At 47.9% G+C, this 27,407-nt stretch overlaps 1 protein-coding gene across 1 annotated transcript; it reads right to left on the bottom strand.

Annotated features, from left to right (window-relative positions):
* Window positions 1-50: 50 nt before the first annotated feature.
* Window positions 51-27,407, bottom strand: SLC27A5 (solute carrier family 27 member 5). The gene is made up of 10 exons (XM_067532749.1): window positions 26,930-27,407; window positions 19,387-19,596; window positions 17,234-17,392; window positions 15,771-15,895; window positions 14,168-14,362; window positions 10,146-10,236; window positions 7,179-7,377; window positions 5,598-5,695; window positions 4,033-4,163; window positions 51-1,200 (listed from the first exon to the last, which is right to left on the bottom strand). The coding sequence occupies exons 1-10, from the start codon at window positions 27,405-27,407 to the stop codon at window positions 1,024-1,026; spliced, it is 1,863 nt and encodes a 620-aa protein (XP_067388850.1). The 3' UTR covers window positions 51-1,023.

Here is a 27,407-nt window from a genome sequence, read left to right as displayed (position 1 = left end):
GAGGGGCACCCCATGTCTCAGTTCCCCTTAATCTCATTAACATCTACATCACTGCGTTCCCATAGCAACTTGACGTTATTAGAGAAGCCCCCGAAATGTTACTATCGGGCATCTTGTTTTATTAGCTAACCCATTGCTGCATGTTTTCCAGCCTATTGAGGCACAGAAAATTGCCACCGGTCCAGGGCTATCTTTTAGTCAACTCGTCCTGCTAGCCTGTTTCAGGCGTAAGGCCTTGTGTATCTTACCGGCCCGAGACCTGCAGGCCCTATGTCACAACATGAATACTTATATTTCACCTGGCTATCCTAAATCTACTTCATAGCTTTTATTCTTCGCTTCACGGCGCTGTCTCTGCTTTCAGTGTAAAATTCCACTCAGCCTTTGCAATGGAACGGTGAGCCGGGTTTGGGTAACCAACTGCTGGGTGCGTGTTATGAATCTCCGCACTCTGCCGTTCTCCTCAGAGAAGATGAGTCCATCACAGCCCCCAACAAAGAGCCTTTCTTTTTTAGCTCAACCTGTAGAGAATCATGGTTTTTTAACTGTGATGGTTCCCTGTTCAACTCCCGCTGTCTCCGCCAAGATGGAGGGTCTTACACTCCCCTAATGGAAATGATTCAATTTTTTTGGAAAATAGCATCCAGTCTTTACTGACCGAAAATGATTTAAAAATGATCTGTTTTCAGTCTCCAATCCAGAGTGAGTTTATTTCCTTCGGGAAATATTGTCCCCCGGGGAGTAAAAAATCCCATAGACCTTGTGTACACTAGGGGTGAGTGGTTTCAAGGTGAAATTCACATTTAGAGGGGAAAAAAACCCCGTCCCCCAATTATATTTACTGCAAGATTCACAAAGAGCAGAATGATGCATAGAGCCATTGTTACAAATCATGAGATTAGCAGCAGATTTGAATAGAACTGGAGGCAATTACCCCTCCAGGGACGGATCCATACGGCAGCTGTCCTGGCTTCATTGCTAGGACGGTTAATGTATTAGTTACATAAGGCAGCAGCAAGCCACTCAGATCTTCAGTTTCATGTCCATGATGGAGCTGTAGATCTGAGGGCTCATGGGCAAAAAACACTTCTTCGATTCATCCAGGAAGAACAGAGGGTCCTTGACGAGAGCTGGATTGAACCCCTCCTTCACCAACTGCCTTTTGCACTGCTTGAACGTCCCCGTGATCTCCAGAGCGTCCTGTGTAACAAAGAGACAAAGTTATTGCAGGTGGCGGCTCGCTCTAGTGGCCATGACACATACAAGGATAGGAGTCTACTGCAGCTGCCTGCTCATGGAGTCAAAGAGGCAGAGGCTGGTGCTTTCGACTTCATAGTTTTAGCTTTTTCCCTAGTCATGCCCCATGGAGGAGGGGAATTTTATTACTCCGGGCTTGTCTACATTACAGAGCATTGGCTGGTCAAGCTATGCCAGCAGAACTCCCTAACGGAGATGCAACAGAAGAAGTTCTGCCAGCAGAACTAAACCACTTCCCTGAATGCCATTAGCTTGAATTCTTCTGTCAGTCTAGTTGTATCTACCCCAAGGGTTGTGCTGGAATAACTACATTGGCTGGGGTGTGTGTGTTTTTTTCATGGTCCTAGCCAACAAAGCTATGCCAGCAAAACTTTGTAGCGTAGACTAAGCCTCAGATAAAAGTAGGACCTGGTATTGCAATAGTTGGTGTTTCCTATAAAGCCCCAGCTCCTGAAGTCGCGTGATTAGGTGAGAATCTCAGCTTTTATTTAAAAAAAAATAGCTTCAAGCTCTCATGGGTGTAGAGAAAGACTTGAAAATGTGATCTCAATGTGACCTTAACGGGCCAAAAAACAAGAAGGTAAAGAAAAAGACCTTTAATTTGGAACTAGGTAGAATTTTTCAGGTGAAAAATGCAGATTCAGCACCACCAAATGACGTTGCGTATTCACATCAGTTTAGCGAAACAGTTAGTGTAGAAGAAAAAAACAAAACAAAAACTCTCAAAAAGTCAATATGTATCATTTTGACATGTTCTAAAAATACATAAATGCTCACAATCTAAACAAAACCTTTCATTTCAAGTTGAGCAAAACATTTTGTTCGAGATTAAATACGTTCGTTGGCTTTTTGATTCACTGAAAACTTCAAAAAAATTGACTTCAAAATTTTGTCCTTGAAATTTGGACTTTCCAGAGAAACAAAATAATACCATTATTCCCACAACTCTACACAAAATGTATTGTTCACGTTTAGCCTAGAGAAGGCTTTAAATATGTCAAAGGTTTTTATAAAGGAGGATGGTGATCAATTGTTCTCCATGTCCACTGAAGATAGGACAAGAAGGAACTGGCTTAGTTTCAGCCAGGCAGATTTAGGTTGGATATTATGAAAAACTTTCTAACTATCAGGCAAGTTAAGCGCTGGAACAGGTTACCTAGGGAGGTTGTGGAGTCCCTGTCCTTGGAGCCTTTTAAGAACAGGTTGGACAAATGCCTGTCAGGGACGGTCTATGTACGCTTGGTTGTGCTTCAACAGAAAGGATGGTTCCTTAAGGTCCGTTCCAGCCCTACATTTCTATGATTTAGGGGAGGCCTGACTCGATTTCTGAATGTTTGGGGTTGGCATTACTTAGATGGGACAGAGAGCTACTATCAAAGGGTGGCCTCCTCCAAAGTGACTCCTTGTGGCCCGAGGTCGCTCTGTGGGCACCCTGCCTCAGTTTCCCTGTTCAATCTTTTCACTCCACAGATGTCTGGGGTTGGTGTAAGATTTTCAGGTATGCTCATTTGCCGGGCTGTATCAGTTTCACTCTCCAGAAACCAAGAGTCTACGGCCTCCACCCAGGGCTGGATTAAAGTATAAACAGTCTTTTCTCCAACAACTAATTCTCTGGGATTACTTCCTCTTGTCCTTCTCTGATTTTAGCCACGCTAGCCAGCATGTGTTGGTCAACAACTGGAATGAACAAAGGCCCAGGAAGTGTATATATATTATTCACACCATGTATATATTAGCATGCATGAAGCATAAATAGTAATATGAACAAATATAATAGTAGTTATATAGCCTAATTTGGCCTATGCTCTTTATAGAAACCTGCTGACTTATGCTATGTATCCCACAACCCCTTGCATTTACCGAAGGACGTTTTTGGCTTACGTTAATAGGGAAGCTGTTAAGACCAGGACATAGCAATAGAAAGTTTTTGGTTTACGTTAATAGTTTTTGGTTTAGTTTTGGTTTAGTTTAGTTTAGTTTAGCTGGTTTAGTTTAGTTTAGTTTAGCTAGTTTAGTTTAGTTTAGTTTTAGTTTGGTTTTGGTTTAGTTTACGCTAATAGGGAAGCTGTTAAGACCAGGACAAAGCAATAGAAAGGAAGTTACTCTCACAGGTCTGTACTGGAATGTCCCGAAGGAAGAGGACAAGACACATGATTGTTCTACCCTGGTACAAATATAGGAGGTGCCTTCATGCCGCTTGGTACCTGGAATGCAGATGTCCAGGCCAAAGAGCTAGGGGGTCCACCATGGTACCAGAGGAACAAGGTAGAAATCTGATTGGTTAAATCTAGTTTCAGAGAATGCCCACAGCACCTTTTAATTGTAAACAGGTAGGGTATAAAAAAACAGCTTTAGGGGTGTAACTTGGGACCACAATTTCTGTGTAAGGTGAATGTAAGAGGGGATGGATCACTTGATAAATTGCCATGTTCTGTTCATTCCCTCAGAAAACACCTGGCACTGGCCACTGTCAGAAGACAGGATATTGGGCTAGATGGGCCATTGGTCTGACCCAGTATGGCCGTTCTTATGTTTATATTCTAACAATGCTGCATGAGATGGTTTCCCAGAGACTGGTCTCACACCGAACCTTTTCCTTGTGCTATAGAATTATTGGCTTATAGCAATAAACCTGGCTGACATTGGTTATATGGTCTCTTGAGTATATTTCGTAACGGACCAAAGTGTCATCAAGCCACTGGCCAACACAGTGTCCCTGGTATGGGGTCTTCTATCCCCCTGGGGCTTAAAGGACTAGCCAAAAGGGTGTCTTACCTGCAGGCGGACAAAGCGAGGAATGGCGTAGTTTGGCAAGAAATCCTTGGCGTGTGCGTAGAGTTTTTCACCATCAAAGACCATCTCCTCTTTCAATCGAATCGCTGCCATCCCAGTCTTCCCTTCGTGTCCTGAAACGCACGCACAATGTGTCGGGCTTTGTCTACACTAAGTGTTTTAAGGTATTATGTGAAGCAGGCATCAGCTGGCACAGGTTAACTTTGGCTCTGTCTACACTGCACAGTTAACTGGGTCTGAGCAACCAGGCAGGCCTAGGCCAGGTGTGAGCATCCCTTCCTACCCACCCCTCTGTGTGTGTGTGTGTGTGTGTGTGTGTGTGTGTGTGTGTGTGTGTGTGTGTGTGAAGGCACATCTCAAGGTTCTTTGCACTCAAACTTCCCCAGTCAATCATGTCAATGCAGGAGAACTCGTCCGTCCTTCGGGGGGAATTGTGGGAAGGGCATTGGAGGACTTAGCAGCATTTGAGTGATTTGGCCTCGTTGTAAAGTGGGCAGGTTCCAGCCCGAGTTAAAGCAGAGCTTGGGTTCTAACCCAACTCTGCAGCTGGGTGAGTGAGCACAGACTCAAAGCACCTCCGGACCCAGGCCAGAGATTTTCCTGTGTGAACTAGAGAGAGGTTTGAATTAAACCGGGGTGGCAGGCCAGATTAGCTGGGCAGTGAAGACGTATCCTATGAGGTGCTAACATAACACCTGGAAATCCTAGCCTATACAAGGCCGAGTAATAGATCTTTAAGTTCAGAACAAACTTTATGATCATCTAGTGTGATTGCCTGAGAACCACAGGCCAGAGAATTTTACCCAGCATCCCTGCAGGACATCCATAACTTCTGTTCAAGCTACAGAAGCTCCCTTAGAAAGAGACTCCCAGACTTCAAGTGATGGAGAATCTACCATGTCCCTCGACCAGCTGTTCTGATAGTAAATTCCCCTCACTCTGAAACATTTGCACTTTGCTGCTAGCCTGAGTGTGTCTAGCTTCCAGCCATCGGCTGAGCCTTTCTGTACTAGGTGAAAAAGCCATCTGCTCTCAGAAACCTCTTCCCCGTGTAGGCAGTTGTAGGCTCTGCTCACGTCACCTCTTCTCTTGGATGAACTCAACAGACGGAGCTGTTTTAGTTTCTCGCCATACGGCTGGTTTCCCAAACCTTGAATCCTTTGGTTCGACCAGAAACCATTTTTTTTTAATTGTATTTTTTCAGAATTGCCAGTGAACCAAGATATCCATTATTTGCCCAGCTCTAATGACCATATGCTGAGGACCGGGCATAGCCTGTTCACGGAAGGATCTGTAGATTTTTCAGACCACTGAGCATCGAGTGTGACCTCCTGAATAACACGGTGATTTTTCCACTGGACAGAACAGTCCCTCCATAGTTTTGCACGGGTTTCTTCAATCAAAGGCTCCATCTTCCCCAAAGGAAGACTCAGACCCTGATATTGACACGCTACACAATGGCTTTTAAAAGCCGTCTCATGACGGATGCGCCTGAGATGAGCCACAGTGGCAAGGTGACATGAGATGTCCTGTTGTTGGGAACGCACCTGGGACCGGCACCCCATACACATTGACTTCTTGAATGAACGGCACCGCCACCAGTGTTGTCTCCACCTCTGTCGTGGCAACATTCTCCCCTTTCCAGCTAAAGAGAGAGAGTAGAGGGATTGATTTGGAGACAACCATCCATCCATCCACATGGATTCATAGATATCAAGGCCAGAAGGGACCATTGTGATTACTGGGACCATTATGACCATCTGGGCTAGCCTCCTCTATAGCTAGGCTTGGAAGGTAAATGTTGGTACACAAACCAATGAAAAAATACACACACACAAGCCAACAAAAAACATTTCCATTGATTATAATCTAAATTTACAGCTAGGCAAAGTAAGAAAATGCTGCTTATCAGAATCAAAATCCAGGGAGGTTTTGAAACGGACTAGCGAATGAACAGTAAAAACAGGTCATATTTGCTGATTTAAGGATATTTACTTTGTATATTTTGAGACGTGATGTTGATCATTTGTGTTTTAATGCCTTTAAACTTTTTGAATCTCAACATCTACTGGGATTAAATAATTGTCTGACCCTCCAGCCCTGCATAATTTTGTGCAGCTGTGAAAATTTAAATAATTAAATATCTAAAAAAAAGTCTTAAGAATGAACAGTGCTATCATCCGTTGAGATTATAAAAAAATAATCGAATTCTGCCAAGCCCAGCTATGGTTTAATGCCGTCTGTCGGCACATGCTGTGTCTCCAGCAGAGGGCTCTGCCGGCATAGCTATACCAATGAAGCATTCAGAGCAGATAACCCTAAATCGTTTTTCTAAATGACGCTTAGGGGGCATCCACACAGCACAAAAAACCCCACAGCAGCGAGTCTCAGAACCCAGGTCAACTGACTCGGTTTTGTGAGGCTAAAAACAGTAGCGTAGATATTTGCGGTCAGCTGGAGAAGGGTGAAAGGGGATGGTCTCGGAGCCCGGCATCCAGCCTGAGCCCGAATATCTACACTGCTGTTTTTAACCTGTAAATATGAGCCCTGGAAACCCAAACCAGTTGACGTGGACACTAAGATTTGATGTCACGGAGTTTGGGGTTTGTTTGTTTTTTTGCTGTGTAGACATCCTTAGGCTCCTCGGTCACTTTACTCCTTTTGACAAGTTTTTCCCCAGAGCTTTATTTTGTCTTCTACTGCTGACACATCTACCCACCAGCTTGCACTTGCCTATGGGAGTTAGGCACACAAGGGCAATCTTGAAAGCCCAGCCAGACAGTAAATTCTTTGGCTCCTGGACCATCTCTTTGTAGCAGAGGGGAGGGAGCACTGCCTAGCAGATGGAGCACCCTACTGGGAGTTAGAAGATCTGGGGGTTGGTCCGAGTTCTGCTGGGTGACCTTGAGCCAGTCACGTCCTCTCTCTGCGCCTCAGTTTCTCCACCTATCTCTGGGGTCAGTTGCTATTTGAGAACTAGTTATTGTTATATTTGGGTGTACAGCAGATCACAAACTAGAGCCCCATTCCCCTGTAGGATTCTCCTTGCATCAGGCTCCCCAGTTCATCCCACCCTGGAGGGGACAGTGGCCGGTCAAAGGAGGGTAATGGCGTGCAGCAGAACTTACCGGAAAGTGTCTCCCACCCGGTCCTGGAAATACATGAAGCCCTCGTGGTCTATCATGAGGAGGTCTCCGCTGTTGAAGTAGAGGTCCCCCTTCTTCATCACGTCCCTCAGGACCTTCTTCTCTGACTTCTGGCGGTCACCCGCGTAGCCGCTGAACGGGTTGGTCTTCGTGATCTTCCCCACCAGCAGCCCCGCCTCGCCTGGAAGGGAGAATAAAAAGCCCGGTGGATATCCCCATACGTAGCGCAGCCCATCTCAGCCAGTTTTCAGAGGAGGAGGATTCCATTTTGGAGGGGAAAAGAAGGATGATCCAAGAGGAGATCCGGGGGGTCTGAATCCCAAAGAGTAAGCAACTGAGTCAACTGATTGCATACAACTTTATCGCACTCCAAAAGCATATCGAGTAAAGGGCTTTTATGAAAGCTTGTAATGTTCTGAACTTGAGGGTCATTATGAGATATGGATACAGACTGCGGCAAGGAATCAATGAGTATACAACACCTTGCCTAGGACTTGCACTACAATTTCAAATACACCTCCCAGCAGCCTATGAAAGATAATGGAAAGACACTGAAAGAAAACCCCCGTCTTGGAAAACTAAGAGCTTGTCTACACTTGACATGCGACAGCAGCTATTGTGCTTCATGCAGACACTACCTACACCGATGCTCCCATCTGTGTAGGGAATTCACCTCCGCGAGAAGCAACAGCTAGGTCGACGGAAGAATTCTTCCATTGTCTTCACAGGGAGCTAGGCTGGCTTAACTACGTCACTTGGGGGTGGATTTTTCACACCCCTGATTGCTGTAGCTGGGTCCGCCTAACTTTTTAGTGGAGGCCAGGCCTAAGAAAGGAGGGAGTTTCACCTACTCTGAATAAATGTGAGTCATCATGCCAAGAGACAAAGAAGGGAAAAACTGCGGGGAGGCCTAAGCGGGAAACTGTCCATGAAACGCTGGATCCTCTTGATGATGATGGGGGTATACTGGGAACTTCTGTTAGAAAAGAGAATGTAGCTAATATAGAAGCGTATAGCCTGAAGTTGCATCTGGATGGTTATTTTCTGTATCATGTGTGTGTGATAGTGTCCCCTTGCTGTTTCATCTCCGAGTCTGGGATTTTTTTTATCAAATAAACCTTTTGTTTATTTCTTCCCCAAGCATGGCTCCTGTGTGCACGCCATGTGGCATGTGTGTGTGTGTGTGTGTGTGTCCAACTGAACTGATAACTGGGGAGTGGTTTCACTCCTCCACAGAAGACAGGATACTGGGCTAGATGGACCATTGATCTAACCGTGTCTGGCTATTTTTATAATCAATCAATGTAATAGCATTTAGTAATGTATTGACTGATGTCTGAGTCATTAAGAGCTAATTATGGCTACAGATGATCTCAGTACAATAGTTAGAGCTGTCATTAGCCTATTGATTAGGTAAATTGATCATTTTCCAAAGAAGATCAAAGCATGGGAAAGAAAGATTTTGAAGGATTTTCCTTGTCCAAAACCAGTATATCAGGCATGACTTTTGAGACATTAGAAGCGAAGTGTAGTGAAACAAGATGCCAAATTTCTCCAATCTCAGATCGACATGTATGTTTCTGTAGTAAGAAGTGAGAGTTTATGGCCTGCAAGGCCTAGGAGAAAAGTCTAAGGCATAAGGCCTAAGTGGAAAAAGCCAAGTTAACAGAAGCCAGCCTGTGAACTTACGACCTGACTGACACTGGCATGGAGAAAACGCTGATACGGCAAGCATACATATTTCCAAAATATTACTAATATCAAAACATCACTAAAGATACACAGCAGGTGCAGAAGGTACCAAGACACCCTGACACCAAAGAGATAACGGACTCCCTGAAATGACACATCGATGGATCGAAATGTCTAAGAAGGTGATAAATAGAGTTGCTTTGCCCAAATTATCCAATGTATGGTAAAGGGTGGTATTAGATTACGTCAAGAGGGTAGCAACTATCTACATCAAAGGGGGAAGGATGAAATTGACTGTAACAGTGTATAAAAGAGGGTGTCAGAGGGAATTACTTTTTCCGGTCTAGGGGATAATGGAAAGCCCCACCGTTGGGCCGTGTCCATTGTAACGCCGCACTCATATGGGAAGCAGACCCATAGATGCTCTGTAGGTCGCTTCTCATTGTACCTCAAGTGCAATAAAACCTGGCCCGGGTGCCTTCATTGCTCAGCTAATCCGTGGTTGTGTCGATTCATTTGATCATGAGTGCCGTCTCAGTTACCGGCACAGCGCTGGGACAGCACCCACATAGGGACGCACGCACGCAGCCTACACTGACAATTAACAACACCGACAATGGTTTCCTTTTTGTATTCTGTATACTGCTGTATTAAGCATTTGATTATCTTAAATGAAACTTCAACTGAATTAGCTATTTGACGTCACATTTTATTAAACCCGCACATGCAACAAAATCTGTGAAAACGTTTTCTACTCATTGTGCATGAAGCGGGTTCACACAACAGGGGTAATGGCTGGGGATGTTGAACTAATTTTGCAAGCCCCTTTCCAAAAAAAAATCAGTGCAGGAGTTTAGCAGATTCTCCAGCTCCAAGGCTTTCATTCATCCCTGCTATAAACTATTCCACTACCTAGTTATGGTACATACATGGCTGCTGTGAGTATTGGAGTGTTTCATGGTCTTTTAATGCTCTGACCCTCACAATTCCCCTTGTGAGGTAGGGCAGGGCTATTAACCGCATTTCACAACAGTGCAACTAAGGCAAAGGTATTTAGGCACTGAGCCTCCCTTATAATCAATGAATCTGGGCCTAGGCGACTTGACCGAGGCCACACGGGAAGTCGGCGGCAGAGCTGGGAATTGAATTCAGGTCTCTCAAGCGCCAGTCTAAGACTCTAACCACTGCACCATGCTTCCTCGCCAAGGGGCCTGCTCCCCCATCAGTGCCTTCTGATGGCCAGCCTTTTATTCTTACCGGTGGGGACTCGGATGCAGCACCCTCGCTTGTCTCGCACAGGTTCATCCTGCTCCACGTCGTACCGGATCAGCTCGAAGGGCGCGAGCATCTGGAGAGCAATGGGTGACAAAGACAGAAATCAGCTGGGAAAACGATGCCGGCCTCCCTCACGCGCCCGTTATCGGGATCTGCCATCTTTCAGGGCAGGCTTCTTATTATTCAGTGCCTAGCTCACTTTGAAAAACCCTGCTCTAAATAAATCCACCAGAGGAAATGGTGGGACTAATATCTGCTAGGGGGATGTGCCGGCCTTTACGCAAACACTCTATGCGGAGGTGGTTAAATTTCCACTAAGATTAGCCAGCGTGCACTCAAATGACCTGCGATTCCATTGGGCCCTCGAATGATTTTCAGCCCCACCAGGCCCCCTCTGTGCTGTGCTCCCGTTGGCGGCTGCGTATCTACGGCGACAGACTCGCCGCTTTTGAATTTCTGCGGTGAGCGTACCTGCGCGTGGCGTTTTTTTGGTGGCGTGGGCTCCGTGGACTGTAAGCCCGGCCCGTTAAAACGTGGCATAGTGATAATCCACGTGCGAGGGGGCAAGGAACCCCAACGGCCGCAATTGAGGAAAGTTGATGTGGAGAACAGAGCATTTCGAACTCAGTGGGACGAAGACTGCGTGAGTCGTGGAAAGCAGTGGGCAACCTCAATGCCTTCCTGTCTTTGACTTGCCACTACAAATATTATTGCCGACACTAGGACTCTAGTGTGAGGCCTGGTCTACCCTAGGCAGTTATCAGGCATCTTAACGTCAACCTAATGATGTCAGTGTCCACACCACAGCCTTGCTCCTGCTGATGGACGTGCCCTGCTACACCAACATCATAACTCCACCTCTCCGAGAGGCGTAGGGCTTACGTTGGTGAAGCTAGGGTGATGCAGTGTCCGTGTAGACGCTGCGGTTACTTACATTGGCTGTCATCCCGTCCACCTAGCCACTGACTCTCAGGGAGGTGGATTAACGACGCCGAAAGGAGAACCCTTCCGTTGGCGCAGGTTGTGTCTACACTGAAGCGCTACAGCAGCAGTGTTTCAAGTGTAGCCATCGTCTGACCGCCTGTATAACAAAGGCCAGGGAATTTCTCCTGATTGGCCCTGTCCTGAACAAAATAACTCACGTTTGGCTAAAACATCTTCCAAAAGGCTTCCAGTCTTGCCTTTTCCCACTAGGTTCAACAGTCCAGTGTTTTCTTTCCATAAAGATACGTCTTCACCCCTCAGTTTTCTTTCCGATAAGCTAAACAGATTTGGGGTCCTTAAATCCCTTCACTGCCAAGCCGAGAATTCAAGCCACAACCCTCCCGCGGCCTAACCTAACCGAACTATTTTTGAGGCACCAATACTTTCCCCTCCGGCATAGCACATTTCAAAGGGCTTCCCGCACCTAGTTCCTGTTTGAACTAGAAATTCCGGTTTGAACTAAAACTTTTCACAGCCTGTGAGGGAGAAATCAACACAGCCTCATCTCCTGGAGGAACTGTACACTGGAACCGGTTTCGCCTCAGTGTTGTTGACAGGGGCGCAGCCAGAACTGATTTTTTAGCAGGGCCTGTGATTGACTCGGGTGGGCCTGGTGAGCCACTTTCTGCTTCCGGTCACCAGGAAGTTTGGGAAGCGACTGGGCCGAGAAACTAAACTGCTGGATGCTCCAGTTACCTTGGCAACTGGAGTTTCAAGCAACTTAGTGATTCTCTGTCGGTTGCTTCCCGGACTTCCTGCTTTTGGCCACGTAACCAGATAAAGGCAAGGCTAAAGAGGTGAATGAGAGCCATTGAATTCAGCCCCAAGGATTCAGGTGCCCACTCTGGCCACTGAATGGATTTAAACTTTACCCGGTCATCCACTGGCATTATCCTAACCCATTTCAGCTGCCATGCTCTCTGCATGTGGCTGGGGAAATGAGGGTGGTTTTCAAGTCACGGGCAATGCTGAAAAAATGGGGTTGGGAAATAGCTTCAGGTTGAACTGAAAAATGAGACTTTCAAAACGTCCGGTGAAACGAGAAGTTGAAAAAAAAAATTGTTTTCGCCAAAATGTTTGAGACAAAATGTTTCCTTTCGATTTCAAGCTTTTTTTTTTTAATTAAAAGAAATTTCAAAAGGGAAGGTCATTTCAAAGCAAAAACGTGCAACATTTAATTTAAAAAATCATCGTCAGCCAATTTCGATTTTTTTTTTTTTTTTTTTAGGGTTTCTTTTCCCTTCTGACACAAACGATCCAGGGAAACTGATGTGAATTAGTCAAAGGTTCCTGTGTCACCGAATCTATGTTTTCTGCTGGAAAAAAATTTCAATTGAAAAATTTCACCTCAGTTCTGCATCTCACATTTCCAGCTCGGCTCCCGGAAACAGTGTGTTCTGGGAGATTTTGCAAGGCTGCTGCCACTCTGTGGGATAGGAGCTATTTCAGGTTGTCTGTGTCCACTAATTGGACTGCCCTGGTTCACGGATTCATAGATTCCAAGGCCAGAAGAGACCACTTTGATACTCTAGTTTGACCACCAGCATAACACCGTTCATACGGATTCCCTGAACTAGTTTCTGTTTGAACTAGAAATTCCTGTTTGAACTAAAACTGGTTAAACGTTAACTGGCTTGTAGTGCTGCTTAAAAGTTGCCTGGGTATTCGAGGCTTCCTGTGTGAACACAATGCACCCCAGGAGCACAAACTGGTTTAGGTCAAGGTTTTCCCAAGTGACTTCTGATTCTAAGGGTTGAAATTGAGATCCTTATGGAGCTACGCTGGATTGACACCAATGTAAATGAGGTTAGAACTGGGCCAGGCCCGAGCTCCAGGACCCAGCCCCTTGGACCCGAAAAATACAGAGGAAAACACTCTTTCTGAACCCAGACTTAATGCCTGGACAGTGCAATGACAGGGGCAATACAGAACTATAGTGAGAGAGACGCAATGGCTAGAGAGACCTTCGTCATCTCACTTGTGTCGTCTCACCTTCCCCTGTGTGCTCAGACTGGGACAGCTGGAGAAGAAACCAGCCAGGTGCCCAGACACCATGGTGAGGGGTGTCGGGGAAATGGCCACAATAAAATCAATAATGATCCTTCATTATCAGAGCCCTGGACTCCTTCCACAACTCACTGCCATGCCTGGCAAACCCGCCTCCTTAATACGGTTCCCTTCCCCTTTCCACATGTTGCCCGCTCCCGGCAAACAAAGGTCACCCCCAAAATATACCCATCCCCTCAAACACAGTCACGGCCAAAGCACCACTCCTTTCTCTTCCACTTCACAGGCTTTAGAAGGGGCGTGACTCGCAGCTGAGAGATGCTACACACAGGATACAGACACTGATAGAACAGGAAGCATGGAACATTGCCCAGGTACCCAGCCAAGGGACACACAGATAGTGTTGCCTAATGGTTAGCGCAGGGGATTCAAAATGGGGCGATCCAGATTGCAGTCTCAGCTCTGCTTCTTATTGACTTGCTCTCTGTATTAGAGCTGTGAAAATAACTGATTTTGGGGGAAGGGGGGGTCACTGGTATTGTTAAATTAAATGTATCAGTTAAACCTGTGTGAACACCCTCATTCAAAATTAAACTGCCTTTAATTTGATTTAGTTTAATTCACTTTCAAAGTGAACTAAACTAAACGTAATTAAGGTCACTTTAATCTTGAATAACAGCAGCCACACAGAAATTTAATGTGGTTTCACTAATCCATGTCAAATTCACACCTCTGGTTAATCCAGATTAATTTTCCTATATGTCCCTGTGTAGATGAACTCTGAGTTTAGTTCAATTCACTTCCAAAGCGAATAAAGATAAACCAAATTAAGGCTACTTTAATTCTGAATGAGAGTGGCCACACACTGCTTTAATCTGGTTTAGCTAATCCACTTTAGTTCAGATTACATGCCTCAATGTAGACGAACCCTAAGAAATCATTGCCCGTGGTCTATGGCCAATGATGAGGCTGAGCTGATCTGAGCAAGAGAAAGGCAGAATAGCATTCATCACCTTGAATAAGAAGTTGGCCCTTCCCACGGCTCCAATCTTCCCGGTGTAGTTAAAGAACCCAGCGTTCCCCTCTGTGGCCCCGTAGAACTCGCAGATGCGGATGGGCCCGAAGCGCTGGAGGAATTCCTTCCACACCTCCACCCTCATGCCATTGCCCATGGCCAGCCGCACACTGTGCTCGCGATCGTTCTCCCTCTGCAAGGAAAGCACGGCAGGGGTCCGCGTCACCGGGAGAGGCGCAGAGAGGAGCCCAGGTCTCGCCCTGGGTCTCACGCTGGCTCACCAGGCGGCCCACGCATCATATAAACCCCCATGGAGTGCTGGAAGGGGCCAGCGAGGGAGAGGGCGCCGAGCATTTGCTTTCAGGTTCAACAGAAGGAGCAATCCAGCCCTTTTATGTGGCAATAACAGCTGCGAGGCGAGCCCCCAAGGCAGCAGGCCACGTGGCAGGGCAGAACTAGGATGTGGGGACATGGGGGGGCAAGGTCCCTGGTTGCAAATGCAGGGGCTGGGCTGTGGGGGCAGGAAGCCAGGAGGAGGAGTGCGAGTGTGACTCTGGGATGAAGCAGAAACGGGGCTTCTTGGGCACAGAGCTCACTGGAGGAGCAGACGTGGGGATTTTGCAGCCAGGAAGCTGTTTGTTCCCACTGAGCCCAGGGAAATGGGACTAGGCACTTTTTTTTCCTTTGGTGAATAAACAAGATCACACAAAGAACACCCCTGATTCACCTCATTGATTTATCATCCTCACAGAAACACCCCTGCAAGACCCTGGACTTTGGGCAATCAGGCCACATAAACCCTATTCTGAGGCCAATGCGAGCCAGATAATTGAGCTCCAGGGTGCTGTGTAGAAACATAGAGGGCCTTATAGGTGAAATCTCCCCATGCCCATGTGACAGCTACACTCTTGGCTGACACACAAGGGATTGAACCAGCGACCTCACGCACTAAAAGCAGGAGCTGCTACGGTTTAAGACTGTAACAGATTCATAGCTGTTGAAGTCCGACCTGCAGAGGAAAAATGGAACACGAGGCAACTGAACTACAACTCCCATGTGGCACCATGGCAGCATTTCAGAATCAAAATATTTCAGTTTTCGGCTGAAATTTTTCGGATTTTGGGCGTTCGGTTTTTTTCACGCAGGTTCCAGTAGATAAAGCATAAAAGGGTGAACTCTTAAAACAGTCGTTGCTGGCATCTGTCTGTCCAGCTGGCGCCAGCCGACATGGGTTTAAGCACCCCGGGGCTATTTCTGTTATAAGGAGCCAATCGATGCTTATAACTGCATGTTGTTGGATGGGGTTGATGGTTGCCTACGCATTTAAGGCAAGTTTCGAGCAGTTGTGTAACTACCGCTCAGCCTTCTGGCTTTAATCAAGGATTCTATGGTTAAACTATTGTCACGGCGGTATCCTGTATTCATAGTACAGTAATAATTACAACAGCACTACACAGGGGACTCCATGCTGCTTCACCCCAGCTCCCGCATTGGGATTAGCGCCGAAGGACAATCCAGGCTGAGTTTGAGCCCGTGTTGCTTCAGGTCAGCCCCCCGCAGGACACTCTAGCATCCCCCCCCCAGAAAAGGTGTTGAGTTACCTTGGGCACGTTGCAAAGATAGCGCATCACCTCCCCTACATACTGGATCACGGAGACGTGGTATCGCCGGCAGTCATCCCAGAACTGGGAGACGGAGAACTTGGGACGCAAAACGCAGGTGGCTCCTAGAGGAGAGGGAAGGAGAGGTGATGGGGGGAAAGGGGAAGGTGTGAGTGCCGGGGAGCCCCACTGAATCCAGCTTTTCCAGTCTACCCTAACCCAACAATGGCAGCTGGTGCAACGGCACCATTGTGCAAGGGAGTACTTGGCAAAGGGGTGACGATAACCTGAATAAACCGGTTTCACCTGAGCTAAATTCCACGTGGTTTAAACTTGATGCTCAGAGAAGAGTTTTAGAGCCCAGCTCGCAGAATTAGCAATAACTGAGATTGGAAAGGAAGGCACCATCTCTTTGTTCTGTGCCTGTGCGGGACCTAGCCCCGGGGGGTTCTGGGCCACAGCTGGGGCACAGGGTCATAGAGTTTCAGGCTAGAAGGGACCATCTGATCCCCTATATGAGCTCCTGTATATCACGGGCCCCCAACACCACCGAGCATCTGCACGCTAAACCCAACAACTGAAACGATACCAGGATATTCCAGCCCACAGGAGACGTGGTGTGTGTCACGGGCAGAGCATAGGAGAGACCCTAGGCAAGGCCTCTGCCATGGCAAGGAAATGATGAAGTGAGAGAACCCCCAAGGTCACTGCCAATCGGAGCTGGGGGGGGGAAACTCTTTTCCGACCCAACATATGGTGATCAGTGCGACCCTGATCTCAGGAGCAAGAAGCAGCCAGCCAAGCACCTGAGAGAGGGAATACGCAGTACTCCCTCAGCGCCCTGGCCCACCCTGTCTTCTGTCCCATCGCCAGCCACAACCATCCCTGGTGCTTCAGAGGAAGGAGATAAAAACAAAACAACAGCAACAAAAAACCAGAATTCACGGGGCAAGGGGAAAGCGGGGGGAGGGCAGCCCTTCCTGACCCCTGCCGCTGATCAGCTGAGGTCATGAAGCCTGACATTTCAGGAGCATAAGACATAAACTGGGAGCAAGTTCTTGGGTTGCTGAGTCCTGCCCTCCTCCCCCCCATCACAAGCACCTCCCTCACACAATCACGGTCACAGATTTGTCCAGCTCTCTCTTAAAACTAATTATTTGCCCCCACAGCACCTATTGGGCAGCTGTCCCAGAATCCCACCCCTGTGATGGCTAGAAACCGTCTTCTAATTTCCAGCCCCAGTTTGTTCCTGGCCGGTTTATATCCATATCTAGGTAATAATAATAATAATAATCAATAATGATGTTTGCTTAAAGATGACCTGGCAAGGGGAAAATGCACTTTTTTGCATGTCTATCTATCTAATCTCCACATCCAATCACCTCTCCAGCCATCCACCTCTCCCAGCGATGCACTCCTGCACCCTCTGTTTCTTTTGACCCATGAGGACACTATGTACATACCAACCTCCAAGCACCCCCCGAGTCCGACAAGCAGTGCAGCTGAATGGTACAGTGGCAACGGGGTATAGATCACGTCCTCGGCAGTGACACCACACATGTACAACATGCTCGCCATCATGTACAGCTTCGTCTGGGTGATGATGGCAGCTTTCGGGAGTCCTTGTGGGACAGAAGGATTGTGTTTAGCGATGCCTCCTGGGTTTTGTAGTGCAGTTACCTCACGACCCCCTTTTCCTTTATGAGCCAGGCTCCCCGGTTGAATTACATCTCCCATGATGCACCACAGCCAGGCATTCCCATGGTGTACCACTTCCCCAGTCTAAGAGAAGCCCTGAACTACAACTCCCATGAGGCACCATGGCGGTTTTTCAGAATAAAAATATTTGGTATTTTGGCTGAAATATTTTGGTATTTGAATTTTCATCAATCAAAATTTGAATTTTTGCCAAAAATCATAAAAAATTTAGATGAAAACAAAATTTATTTTTGTTTTCATCCAAAAAAAAATCCATTTTCCAACCAGCTCTAGTGCTGATCAATATTTTGAAACTGGAAATGGCAGCCATTTTCCAAGATGGCAGCACCTTTCCTATTAAAAGCTTTGGGAGTACCATCTCTGGGTCCCTTACCTCGAATGCAAAAGTTTACAGACACAGAAGAGCCTTGTTTAGGGATGATGGGAAACACTTTTCTCATCCCATGAAAACTGTCAGCATTTTGAATATGTATATATATGCCTGTTTGTTTTCTATTCCTCACAGCTGATGAAGTGGGCTACAGCCCACGAAAGCTTATGGCTGCAGAAAATAAATTTGTTAGTCTTTAAAGTGCTACAGAACTCTCATTGTTTTTGCAGCATTTTGAAAAGTATTCCTGTCCCAAATCGGGGCAAAATCCACACACACAAAAAAGGAACCGGAAAAAAATAATCGGTTCAGAACAAATCAAAATTCCATTTTGACCATTACAAAAGGTTTCATTCTGATTTTGACCTTTTTTCATTTTTTAAAACCTTTTTTGGTTCAAAGTAAGGAATGTATCAAAACAAAAAGCCGTTACTGTGGGGTATTGAAAATTGTATTAAAATCACAAACTATCCGTTTAAGTGTTAAGAGGTTTCCTGATTGCCATTTAGGGGGTGCTGTAGGGAAGTGTGCAACTTGGATCTGGAGCAATCAGTCTGCAAAAAGTCATCCTAGAGCCAAATGGGGTGAGCTGGGCCTCTCTTCTTCCGTCTCGCTCTGGTTTTGGTTCTTGCGTGTTATCGTGCTGCATTCCAAGAAATAAAGTCGTGTGATGCTGCAAACTTTCCAGCAAGAGGATTTTCTATTTTTATCTAACTTCTTTGTGTATGTACCACTAACATAAATTTCAAAGTGAAAATAACGAAACTTTTCATTTGAAAAATGTCAAAACAGCACATTTCACCAATTTCAGAACTGTTTTTTCTCCACATTTCCCAACCATCTCTAGTACCAATCAATATGTTTTTTCAATTTTTTATTGATTTAAATTTTCACAGTTATGCAAAATTATGAGTTTTAAGTATCATAATTCGATTTTTATCAATTTAAATGTTCAAAGTTGTGGGAAATTCGGGGTGCTCAGACAATGGGCCACAATTATTCATTGGCAATACATGCGGAGATTCAAAAAGTTAAAGTTTTATAACCATTCCAAGACAAACTGTCAGCATCACGGGTCAACATGCACAACGTAAATATCCTTAACTCAAACTCAAATAAGTTTTCAAGCAGCATTTTTTGTACTTTGCCTATTTGTACATTTCGATTCTTATCAATGGAAGTATTTTTTTCATCGGTTTGCGCCTGTGTGATGAAATCGACGCTTGTCGACATTTACCAATAAACATCAAATCATAGAAAGGTACAACTGGAAGAGACCTCAATAGTCCAGTCCCCTGCACTAAGGCAGGACTAAGTATTATCTAGACAACCCTGACAGTTAGGAAGATTTCCCCATCATCTAACCTAAATCTCCCTTGCTGCAGTTTAAGCCCATTGCTTCTGATCCTGTCTTCAGTGGATAAGGAGAACAAATTTATCACCCTCCTCTTTATAACCATCATCTTTCCAAGTCTACTTATTAACCAGGTACTGAGGCTCAGCACTCCCATCCCGTGCCCTCCTCACCTGTGGTGCCCGATGTGAAAATGTAGAGGGCAGTGGATTTGCTGGTCACGTTGGCTCGGAAAGCAATGGGCACCGGCTCCGCTGAGGCGGCATCTATCTGGCCCTGGAGAGGCTCCACGCCCCTGGTGGGGGACTCAGCACTCAGGTAGCAAACTCGGAGCCCTTTCTGTTGCAGGCTGGGCAGAACATCCTCAATAGCGGCTTTGAGATCTGAAGGGGAGGTGAGAAAGCCATTTTCCCCCATTAAGGAACGCTGATAGCTGCATCACATACAGAGAGACACAGACACGCACACACACGTACAGATAAGAACGCAAATGCACTCACAACCAGATGCACACGCAAATGCAGGGGAATGCACAGCACCCACCCACAAACACAGATGCACACTGGAACATACTCTCTCCCATGTTACCCCCGTACCCACATATTCCCCACTGTTACATAACTCTGATATGTTTTGCACAAAGAATGCCTGGCGAAGTGTCATTTCAAAAGGCTTAACGTGATGAACCTGTTCACACGTGTGTATCACCCTCGTATAGGAAGTTATGCGCTTTTGCGATCCGTTTGTCACTGAAACATATTGTGAGTCTGAGAAACACCCACCAACTCGCCCCTCGGAGCAGACACAGAAACTGCAAACACAGCTGGCTGCAAATTTATGTAGCAAACCTCACACAGGCAAAAGGTGCAAGCAAAACTTTGCAATTCATAACGAAGGCTGGTCAGCAGCTCACGTACACCAGGGGTGCTGTCTCAATCATTTTATACTTCTCTCTAACTTCTCTGTGTGTCTGCTGTGAACACAACAACGGTCCCACTCTGTGCCTCAGTTTCCCCTCCCACCTCTTGTCTATATAGCGTGTAAGCTGTCTCTTGCTAGGCCTATCTACCTTGGGTGTCTCAATGAGCTCCCAGTGTGATGAAGTGACCTAAACGGCTAATGTGATCTCGAGTAGAGAGGTTATTTTACCTCCATATTTGGGACTGGACTGACCAGTGCTAGAATTGTTGTGTCCAGTTCTTGTGCCCACCGCTCCAGAAGGGTGTGGATCAGTTGCAGAGGGGTCAGAGGAGAGCCATGAGAACGATTAAAGGATTAGAAAACCTGCCTTAGAGTGAGAGACTCAAAGAGCTCAATCTATTTAGCTTAGCAAAGAGAAGGTTAAGGGGGGCCTTGATCACAGTCTATCAGTGCCGACATGTGGAACAAACATTTAACAATGGGCTCTTCAACCTAGCAGAGAAAGGTCTACCACGATCCAGTGGCTGGAAGTTGAAGCTAGACCAATCCAGACCAGAAACAAGGTCCATTTTTAACAGTGAAAGTAATAAAGCACTGGGACAATTCCCCGCGGGTCCTGGTGGATTCTCCGTCACTGACCATTTTAAAATCACACTGGGATGTTGTTCTGAAAGATCAGCTCTGGGGGTTATAGCGGGGCCGATCTCTGGCCTGTGCTTTACAGCAGTGGTTCTCAGCCTTTCCGGACGGCTGTACCCCTGTCAGGAGTCTGATTTGTCTCGTGTGCCCCAAGTTTCACCTCGCTTAAAAACTACTTGCTTACGAAATCAGACATAAAAATACAAACGCGTCACAGCACGCTATTGCCGAGAAATCGCTTCCTTTCTCCTTGTTACCATAGAATTACAAAATACATTGATTGGAATATCAATATTGTACTTACATTCAGGGGGATTCTTGAGCCAGTTTTTTACCTGGGAGCTGGGTCTGAAGCCTGAGCCCCTGGCAGCGGGGCTGAAGCATTTAACTTAGTTTTGTGGGGCGTGGGGCGTGAAGCCCCGGGCAGTTGTCCTGCCTGCCATCCCCTAATGCTGGCTCTGCACTTGCGACCCCCTAAATCCGTCTTGTGACCCCCACGTGGGGCTGCAACCCCCAGGTTGAGAACCACTGATCTAGATGAGTTGATGTACCCCCTGAAAGACCTCTGAGTACCCCCCGGGACACATGTACCCCTGGTTGAGAACCACTGCTATACAGCAGGCCAGACTAGGTGGTTGCAATAGTCCCTTGCAACCTTGATCTCATCTGGAGGCTCCAGGTGCGCCTGAAATAACAATAACTGGAGGAAGAAAGAGCTGCTTTCCCCATTGCAAGTGCCTAACTCCCAGAGGGCAGCTCAAAGCCAGCATTCAATCTGGCACTCTGCCTTTTATGGTCCATTCTAACTACACCAGGAAGATTCTGTTCTAAGCCCCTCTTGGATAGGCTAGGGGGTGTCTGCTTATTGCTTTATGATCCTTCCTTTATAGTTGCCCCATTATCCTGATCCTTATCAGCTGCACCTCTCATCTGACCCTGAGGATGATGATTCCCGGGTCATTCCTCCCTGCTGATCTTGCAAACGCACAGAGAAACCTTTCAGAGAGCTCGTCCCTGGGTATTTATATGACACTAATTCACTCAGGATCTATTACAGGCCTTCCACTGACTTCACTTTGGGCAGAGATAGCTGTCGGAGACCGACAGATCATGCAGAGATTTGAACCCTCAGGGCTGGTGCCGGGACCAGACTTACAGCCGGCCGCCTGGGTGTATGATTAATTATATTACAAAACAAGGGACCAGAAAGGCTTACAAAGCACTAGACCAGATTTACAGCCCGCCTGGGTGTATGATTAATTATATTACGCCAAGGTTAGGAAAGCCTGAAAAGGGTTTCTTGGAAAGTGCTGGCTGGAGGTTGATCTAGATAAGTCTCCAGCCCTGGATTGTGCAAGAGGTCAGGGCAGATGGAACGGCTCCTTCTGGGCTTAAAAGCCAACCCCCCTCCCACTCCAGCATAAGGCAAGGGGATGTTAAATCAGGCTGGACATCCAGCAGCAGTTTCACTGTATTCAATAGGGATTTAGAGCAGCCCTGGTGTCTGACAGCAAATCCCCTTTTGTGCCGCCTTTGCAACCTACTGGAATTCGGGCTAACTTTAGGCACCCAGGTTTGGGAATTGTGGCCACCTCTCGATCTCTGTATGCAGAACGCCAGCCTGCTGGGTGGGGAGCGCATCTGTTTAGCTAGGCAGCTGGAGCCCACCAGTGAGGGAGAGAAAGGGGCTCATCATTGCCGTTTTGCAGCTGGGAAACTGAGGCACGCAGCAAGCTCAAGATAAACATTTCCAAAACCGCTCCGCTCCCATCTCTGACCGGCGCACTGCATGGGGAGCCAGGACACCCAGGTTCTCTCCCTGGCTTTGCCGTGGACCCGCTGCATGAAACTGGACAGATATGGGTCAGCTCTTTCCCCTTCTGCCCTTTGTCTACCTAGACTGGGAGCTCTTTGAGACAGGACCTGCCTCTAATTATGTATCTGTGCAGCACCCAGCAGAGTAGTACATACTACCTAGATCAATCCATCAATCAGTCTCAAAGCACTTTACAAAGATACCTTTATCCCCATTTCACACATGGGGAAACTGAGGCACGGGGCAGGGAAGCCCAGGGTCAACCAGCAGGCCAGTGGCAGAGCTGGGACTAAAGCCTAAGTCCCAGATCAGAGTTCAGTCCACTAGGCCGCACCACCCAACAGGACCCTGATCTTGAGTGGACCTTCTAGCCGCTACTATAGCAACTGTAATTTAGACCTCAAATATAAAAGGCCAGATTTTCAGCTGTGGGTCTCGTGTGAAAATCTGCTCATGAGTCTCACAACTGGGAACTACCTGAGAAAAATCCGACCCTTGCTGGGAGGTGAACACTCAGCTCCTCAAAGGTATTTCAGAAACTAACTCCCGTCGATTTCAGCCTTCGGGGCTCAAAGCCCTTTGTGAAATTTTGCCCTTCTCCGGAATCTGAACTAGAACGAGGAACTGGCCTGAGTTTTACAGGTCTCAGCCCAACACCGTAACAAGAGCTGGGCGAATAACTGATGTTTCGCTTCGTTGGCAATTTTGGAAAGCCAAAGGGGGAAAGGAAATAATTTTGGGTCAGACCAAAACCAGACATTTTCAAGCTTTCGGGTGAATGGAAAACAGAGGCAAAAATGGTTTCATGCTGAATGAAAGGTTTCGTCTTGATCTTTTCGGCTTTTCCCCCCCAAAAAAAATTGAAATGAAAGACAATTTGGAAACAAAAAGTTGTTTCCAACCAGACGCTTTTAACTTAACTTTTAACTTTAGTTTAACTTCAACTTAAAGTTTTAACTTTTTCCAAACAAAACATTTCGATTTGGTGGGTTGGAAACGTCTTTTTCATCTCAAAGTTTCCTTTTCCTTTTAGTTTTATAAACAACTCAGCTCCTCCCCCCCCACCTAAGAAACAATTTGAGGAATGCAAAACAAATTCCTGCAGTCACAGAATCACAGAAATGTAGGGCCGGAAGGGCCCTCACAAGGTCTTCTAGTCCAGTCCCCTGCACTCAGGGCAGGACTCAGTAATAATTATCCCTGACAGGTCTAACCTGTTCTTAAAAGCTTCCAGTGAGGGAGGAGGCAAACTCTGGGCTTAACTAGATTTCCCCTTGTCCTACCCTCAGAGGTTAACAAGAACAATTGTTCTCCCGCCTCCTTGTCACAACTTTTTATGTACTTGAAAACTGTTCTCATGTCCCCCTTCAGTCTTCTCTTCTCCGGACTAAACAAACCCCATTTTTTCAATCTTTCCTCACAGGTCATGTGTTCTAGACCTTTAATCCAGTGGTTCCCAACCTGTGGCCCGGGGGCCAAAAGTGGCCCGCGGCGGTTTTCAAAGTGGCCCGCCACTCCCTTCCCACTGGCTGCAGAAGGGAGCCGCTGCCTAGGGATCCAGGTGGAGCGCTCGGGGCTACAGGATGCGTGCAGTTTCCCTGCTGCAGCCAGCGGGACGGGAGACCAGCGAGGAGGCGGCCTCCTCGCAGAACTCCTTCCGTCCGGCTGCAGTGGGGGGCGGCCTGCTGGGGGAGACTGGCGGCCCTTCAGGGCTCTAAAAATTATATCGGTGGCCCTCGAGCCGAAAAGGATGGGACCCACTGCTTTGATCGTTTTTGTTGCTCTCCTCTGGACCTGCTCCAATTTGTCCACCTCTTCCCTGATATGCGGTGCCCAGAACTGGCCGCAATTCGCCCGCTGTGGCCTTACCAGCGCGGTGTAGAGTGGAGATGTTTGGGCAAAGAGGAAACTAGACAAGTTCAGACTGGAAAGAAGGCGTACATCTTAAGATCTGCTGTAGTTCAAACAGGAATTAGTTACGGGGAGTGGTAGGCCTGTGTTCTGGGGTGTGTGTTACACAGAAGCGTATAATTTGCAGCGTCCCTTCTGGCTGGAATCCATGAAACAGCCGTCGCACGTGAGGGCACCGCACTGCCGTAGAGTAGGGTTACAAATGTTCAAGGCTGCAGAGCCTAGTTAGGATGAGGAACCAGAGCCAGGAGAGGCTGGGTTTAATGGCTGAGTAGCCTTGGGTAGGTCAATGAGCGTCTCAGTTTCTCCCTGTCAGTGAAATCTTGACAGCCTGGCATTAGTCTTAACAGCTGTGGAGTTTTATGGCCACTGTTAGATGCTAAGGCTGGGGTGGGAGTGGAAGGAGACAGGCTGTCCTCATAACCCACATCCACTAACTGGGAGTGAGATATTACACCCCTCGGGGACTTTAGCATGAGATAGATATCACACCCCGCCCCCCACACACACACAGACACACAAAACAATGTATACACACACACACAAACACAGACACACAAACCCAATGTATACACACACATGTACTGACACACAAACACAGACACACAAACCAATGTAGACACACACATGCACAGACACGCAAACCCAAAGTTTACACACACATGCACAAAAACACATGCCCAGAGACGGACACACACGCATGCACAGATGCAGAGTCCCACAAAAATCACACATGAACAAATACACACAAACCAATGCATCCGCACACACAAGAACACACAAACTCGAACACACACACGCTCACACAAATGCACGCCTATATTCTCACACAAAATAAATATACTCCAACAAACACCAACTAGCCACCCCTGGTTCTTATGGAGCGCTTGTCATCTGTAGACACAGAGACGGGAGATGACTGGCCAAATATCACCCAGCCAGGCACACACCAACTCATATATGCATTAAAACACACACAACATGCACAGCTAGACAAGCACACATGCAAACAGCCCCTCCCCCCACACACACACGTGCACACACAAAGGCACACCTCCATGCATGCGCACACACACAGTTGTACACAAAGGCATCCCCTCCAGGACAAGCTCACATGCACGCAAGACACACACACACTCCCACCATGTGTGCACACACACAGCTGCATGCAGTGCAAACAGCCACACACGCATACACAATGAAAAGCGTCACGGCCAAAGGTAAAACGGGCAGGTCTCTTGTCCTCTTAACCCTGATTGCCAGGGCCATGATTCAGACTGGACTTTAATCTGGCTGCACTATAACCTAGCTATAAAGTAACACACAGCTTAACCCCGTCACTGGCAAAGAAATGCTAGCACAGGCTGCCACGGGACAGGGGATTCGGGGACCCAGGGGTCAAGAATGGTCACACCCCTGGGAAAATTACCATATGGAGCGAGACTGCAAGGATTGGGGACCTGGCATTGACTCTAGAGGGGTGGGGCGGGGGACTCGGGAGGCAGGACTCCTGGGTTCTATCCCCAGCTCTGGGAGAGGAGTGGGGTCTGTCGGGTTAGAACAGGAGGGGGCTGGGAGCCAGAACTCCTGGATTCTAACCTGGGGTCTAGTGGGTTAGAGGCACAGGAGGGTTCCTCCAAAGGGCCCCAGACAGGATCGGGACGGTGGCTCACCCAAAGCCATGCCAGGTTTCTCACAGTGCTTGCACTGGCTGCAGTGGGTTCTCAGTGCTGCTGGTGCCCACGCCGGGCGCGCAGATGTGATCCATGCACACCCACAGCTGGGTGCCTCCCGCTCCCCCAACCCTCAGGGCTTTGCGGGCAGGGGCATGGCAAGAGCCCTGTGTGCAACCAGCTGGGCAGGATGGGCCCCACTCCTCACCCGGCAGTCATTGACCCCGGTGCAAACAATCCAGGAGTCATGGCCCCCCAGCCTCACTCAGCTCTAACCACTAGGCACCGCTCCCCTCCCAGAGCCAGGGAGAGAACCCAGGAGTCCTGACTCCCAACCTGCCTTGTTCTAGCCACTAGACTCCACTCCCCCCGCAGAGCCAGGGAGAGAACCCAGGATCCCACCCACACTCAGCTCTAACCACTAGACCCTACTCTCCTCCCAGAGCCAGGGAGAGATCCCAGGAGTCCTAACTCCCAGTCCCCCCCCCCGCTCTAACCTCTACACCAAGCTGAGACGAGAGGCCAGCCCCCTCAAAGGTGGCGAAGTTGTGAATTGCCTCTCACCTGATGATGATCACATGCCCCTGCCTCTGGGGTGTATCAGGGACCCTCCCAGAGCGGGCCACCCCCTGATCCTTTACTGCAGGGCACAGACCAGGAACATCTTTGCACTGCAATGGACCAGGGGCCCAACTCCCTTGGGCGCGTGGCCCTGGGATGTAGCAGCCCCCCCCCCCCCCCCCCCCCCCGACTCACCCGGGGTCGTCAGCAGCACCGTGGCCCCGCAGGCGCTGAGCGAATGCAGCAGGGCCTTGGCGCGTATGTTGCTGTTGAGACACGCCATGGCGCAGCCGATCTTCGCCAGCCCCATCCAGATCCAGAGGTAGGCGGGGATGTTCAGCAGGAAGACGGCCACCGTGTCCCCTTCCCGCAGCGCCAGGCCGTCCCGCAGGACCCGAGCCGCCTGGCTGCTGCGCCGGTCTATGTCGCGGTAGGTGTAGACCTGCTCCCCGAAAAGCAGCAGGGCTTTCTCGGGGTGGCTCCGCGCCTTCTCCAAGAAGGTATCCAGCAGGGTGAGGGGAGGGTGGCGCTGGAGCCGCCGCAGCGCCCTGTATCCCTTGTACACGACGGCCATGCATGTGGTCAGGTCCTGCCACCAGTAGGGGAAAAGCAGGTTCCCCAGCAGAGGCAGCAGGAGCAGCAGCCCCGCGAGGGCTGTGAACAGAGCAAGCAT

The sequence above is a fragment of the Emydura macquarii genome, unplaced genomic scaffold (genome assembly GCF_026122565.2).
Source record: "Emydura macquarii macquarii isolate MOO-44397 ecotype Brisbane River unplaced genomic scaffold, CSIRO-AGI_Emac_v2 contig_3296, whole genome shotgun sequence".
NCBI lineage: Eukaryota > Metazoa > Chordata > Testudines > Chelidae > Emydura > Emydura macquarii.
Note: the sequence above shows the minus strand (reverse complement) of the source record. Positions and strands in the feature narration are given on the sequence as shown.

Coding starts and splice junctions, on each gene's coding strand:
- SLC27A5 (XM_067532749.1), bottom strand. CDS start 27,407: ATGCTTGCTCTGTTCACAGCCCTCGCGGGGCTGCTGCTCCTGCTGCCT. Junction 15,896..17,233: donor CGGGGGGTGCTTGGAGGTTG/GTATGTACATAG, acceptor CCTCTCCTCTAG/GAGCCACCTGCGTTTTGCGT. Junction 4,164..5,597: donor GTATGGGGTGCCGGTCCCAG/GTGCGTTCCCAA, acceptor CGTGCGTTTCAG/GACACGAAGGGAAGACTGGG.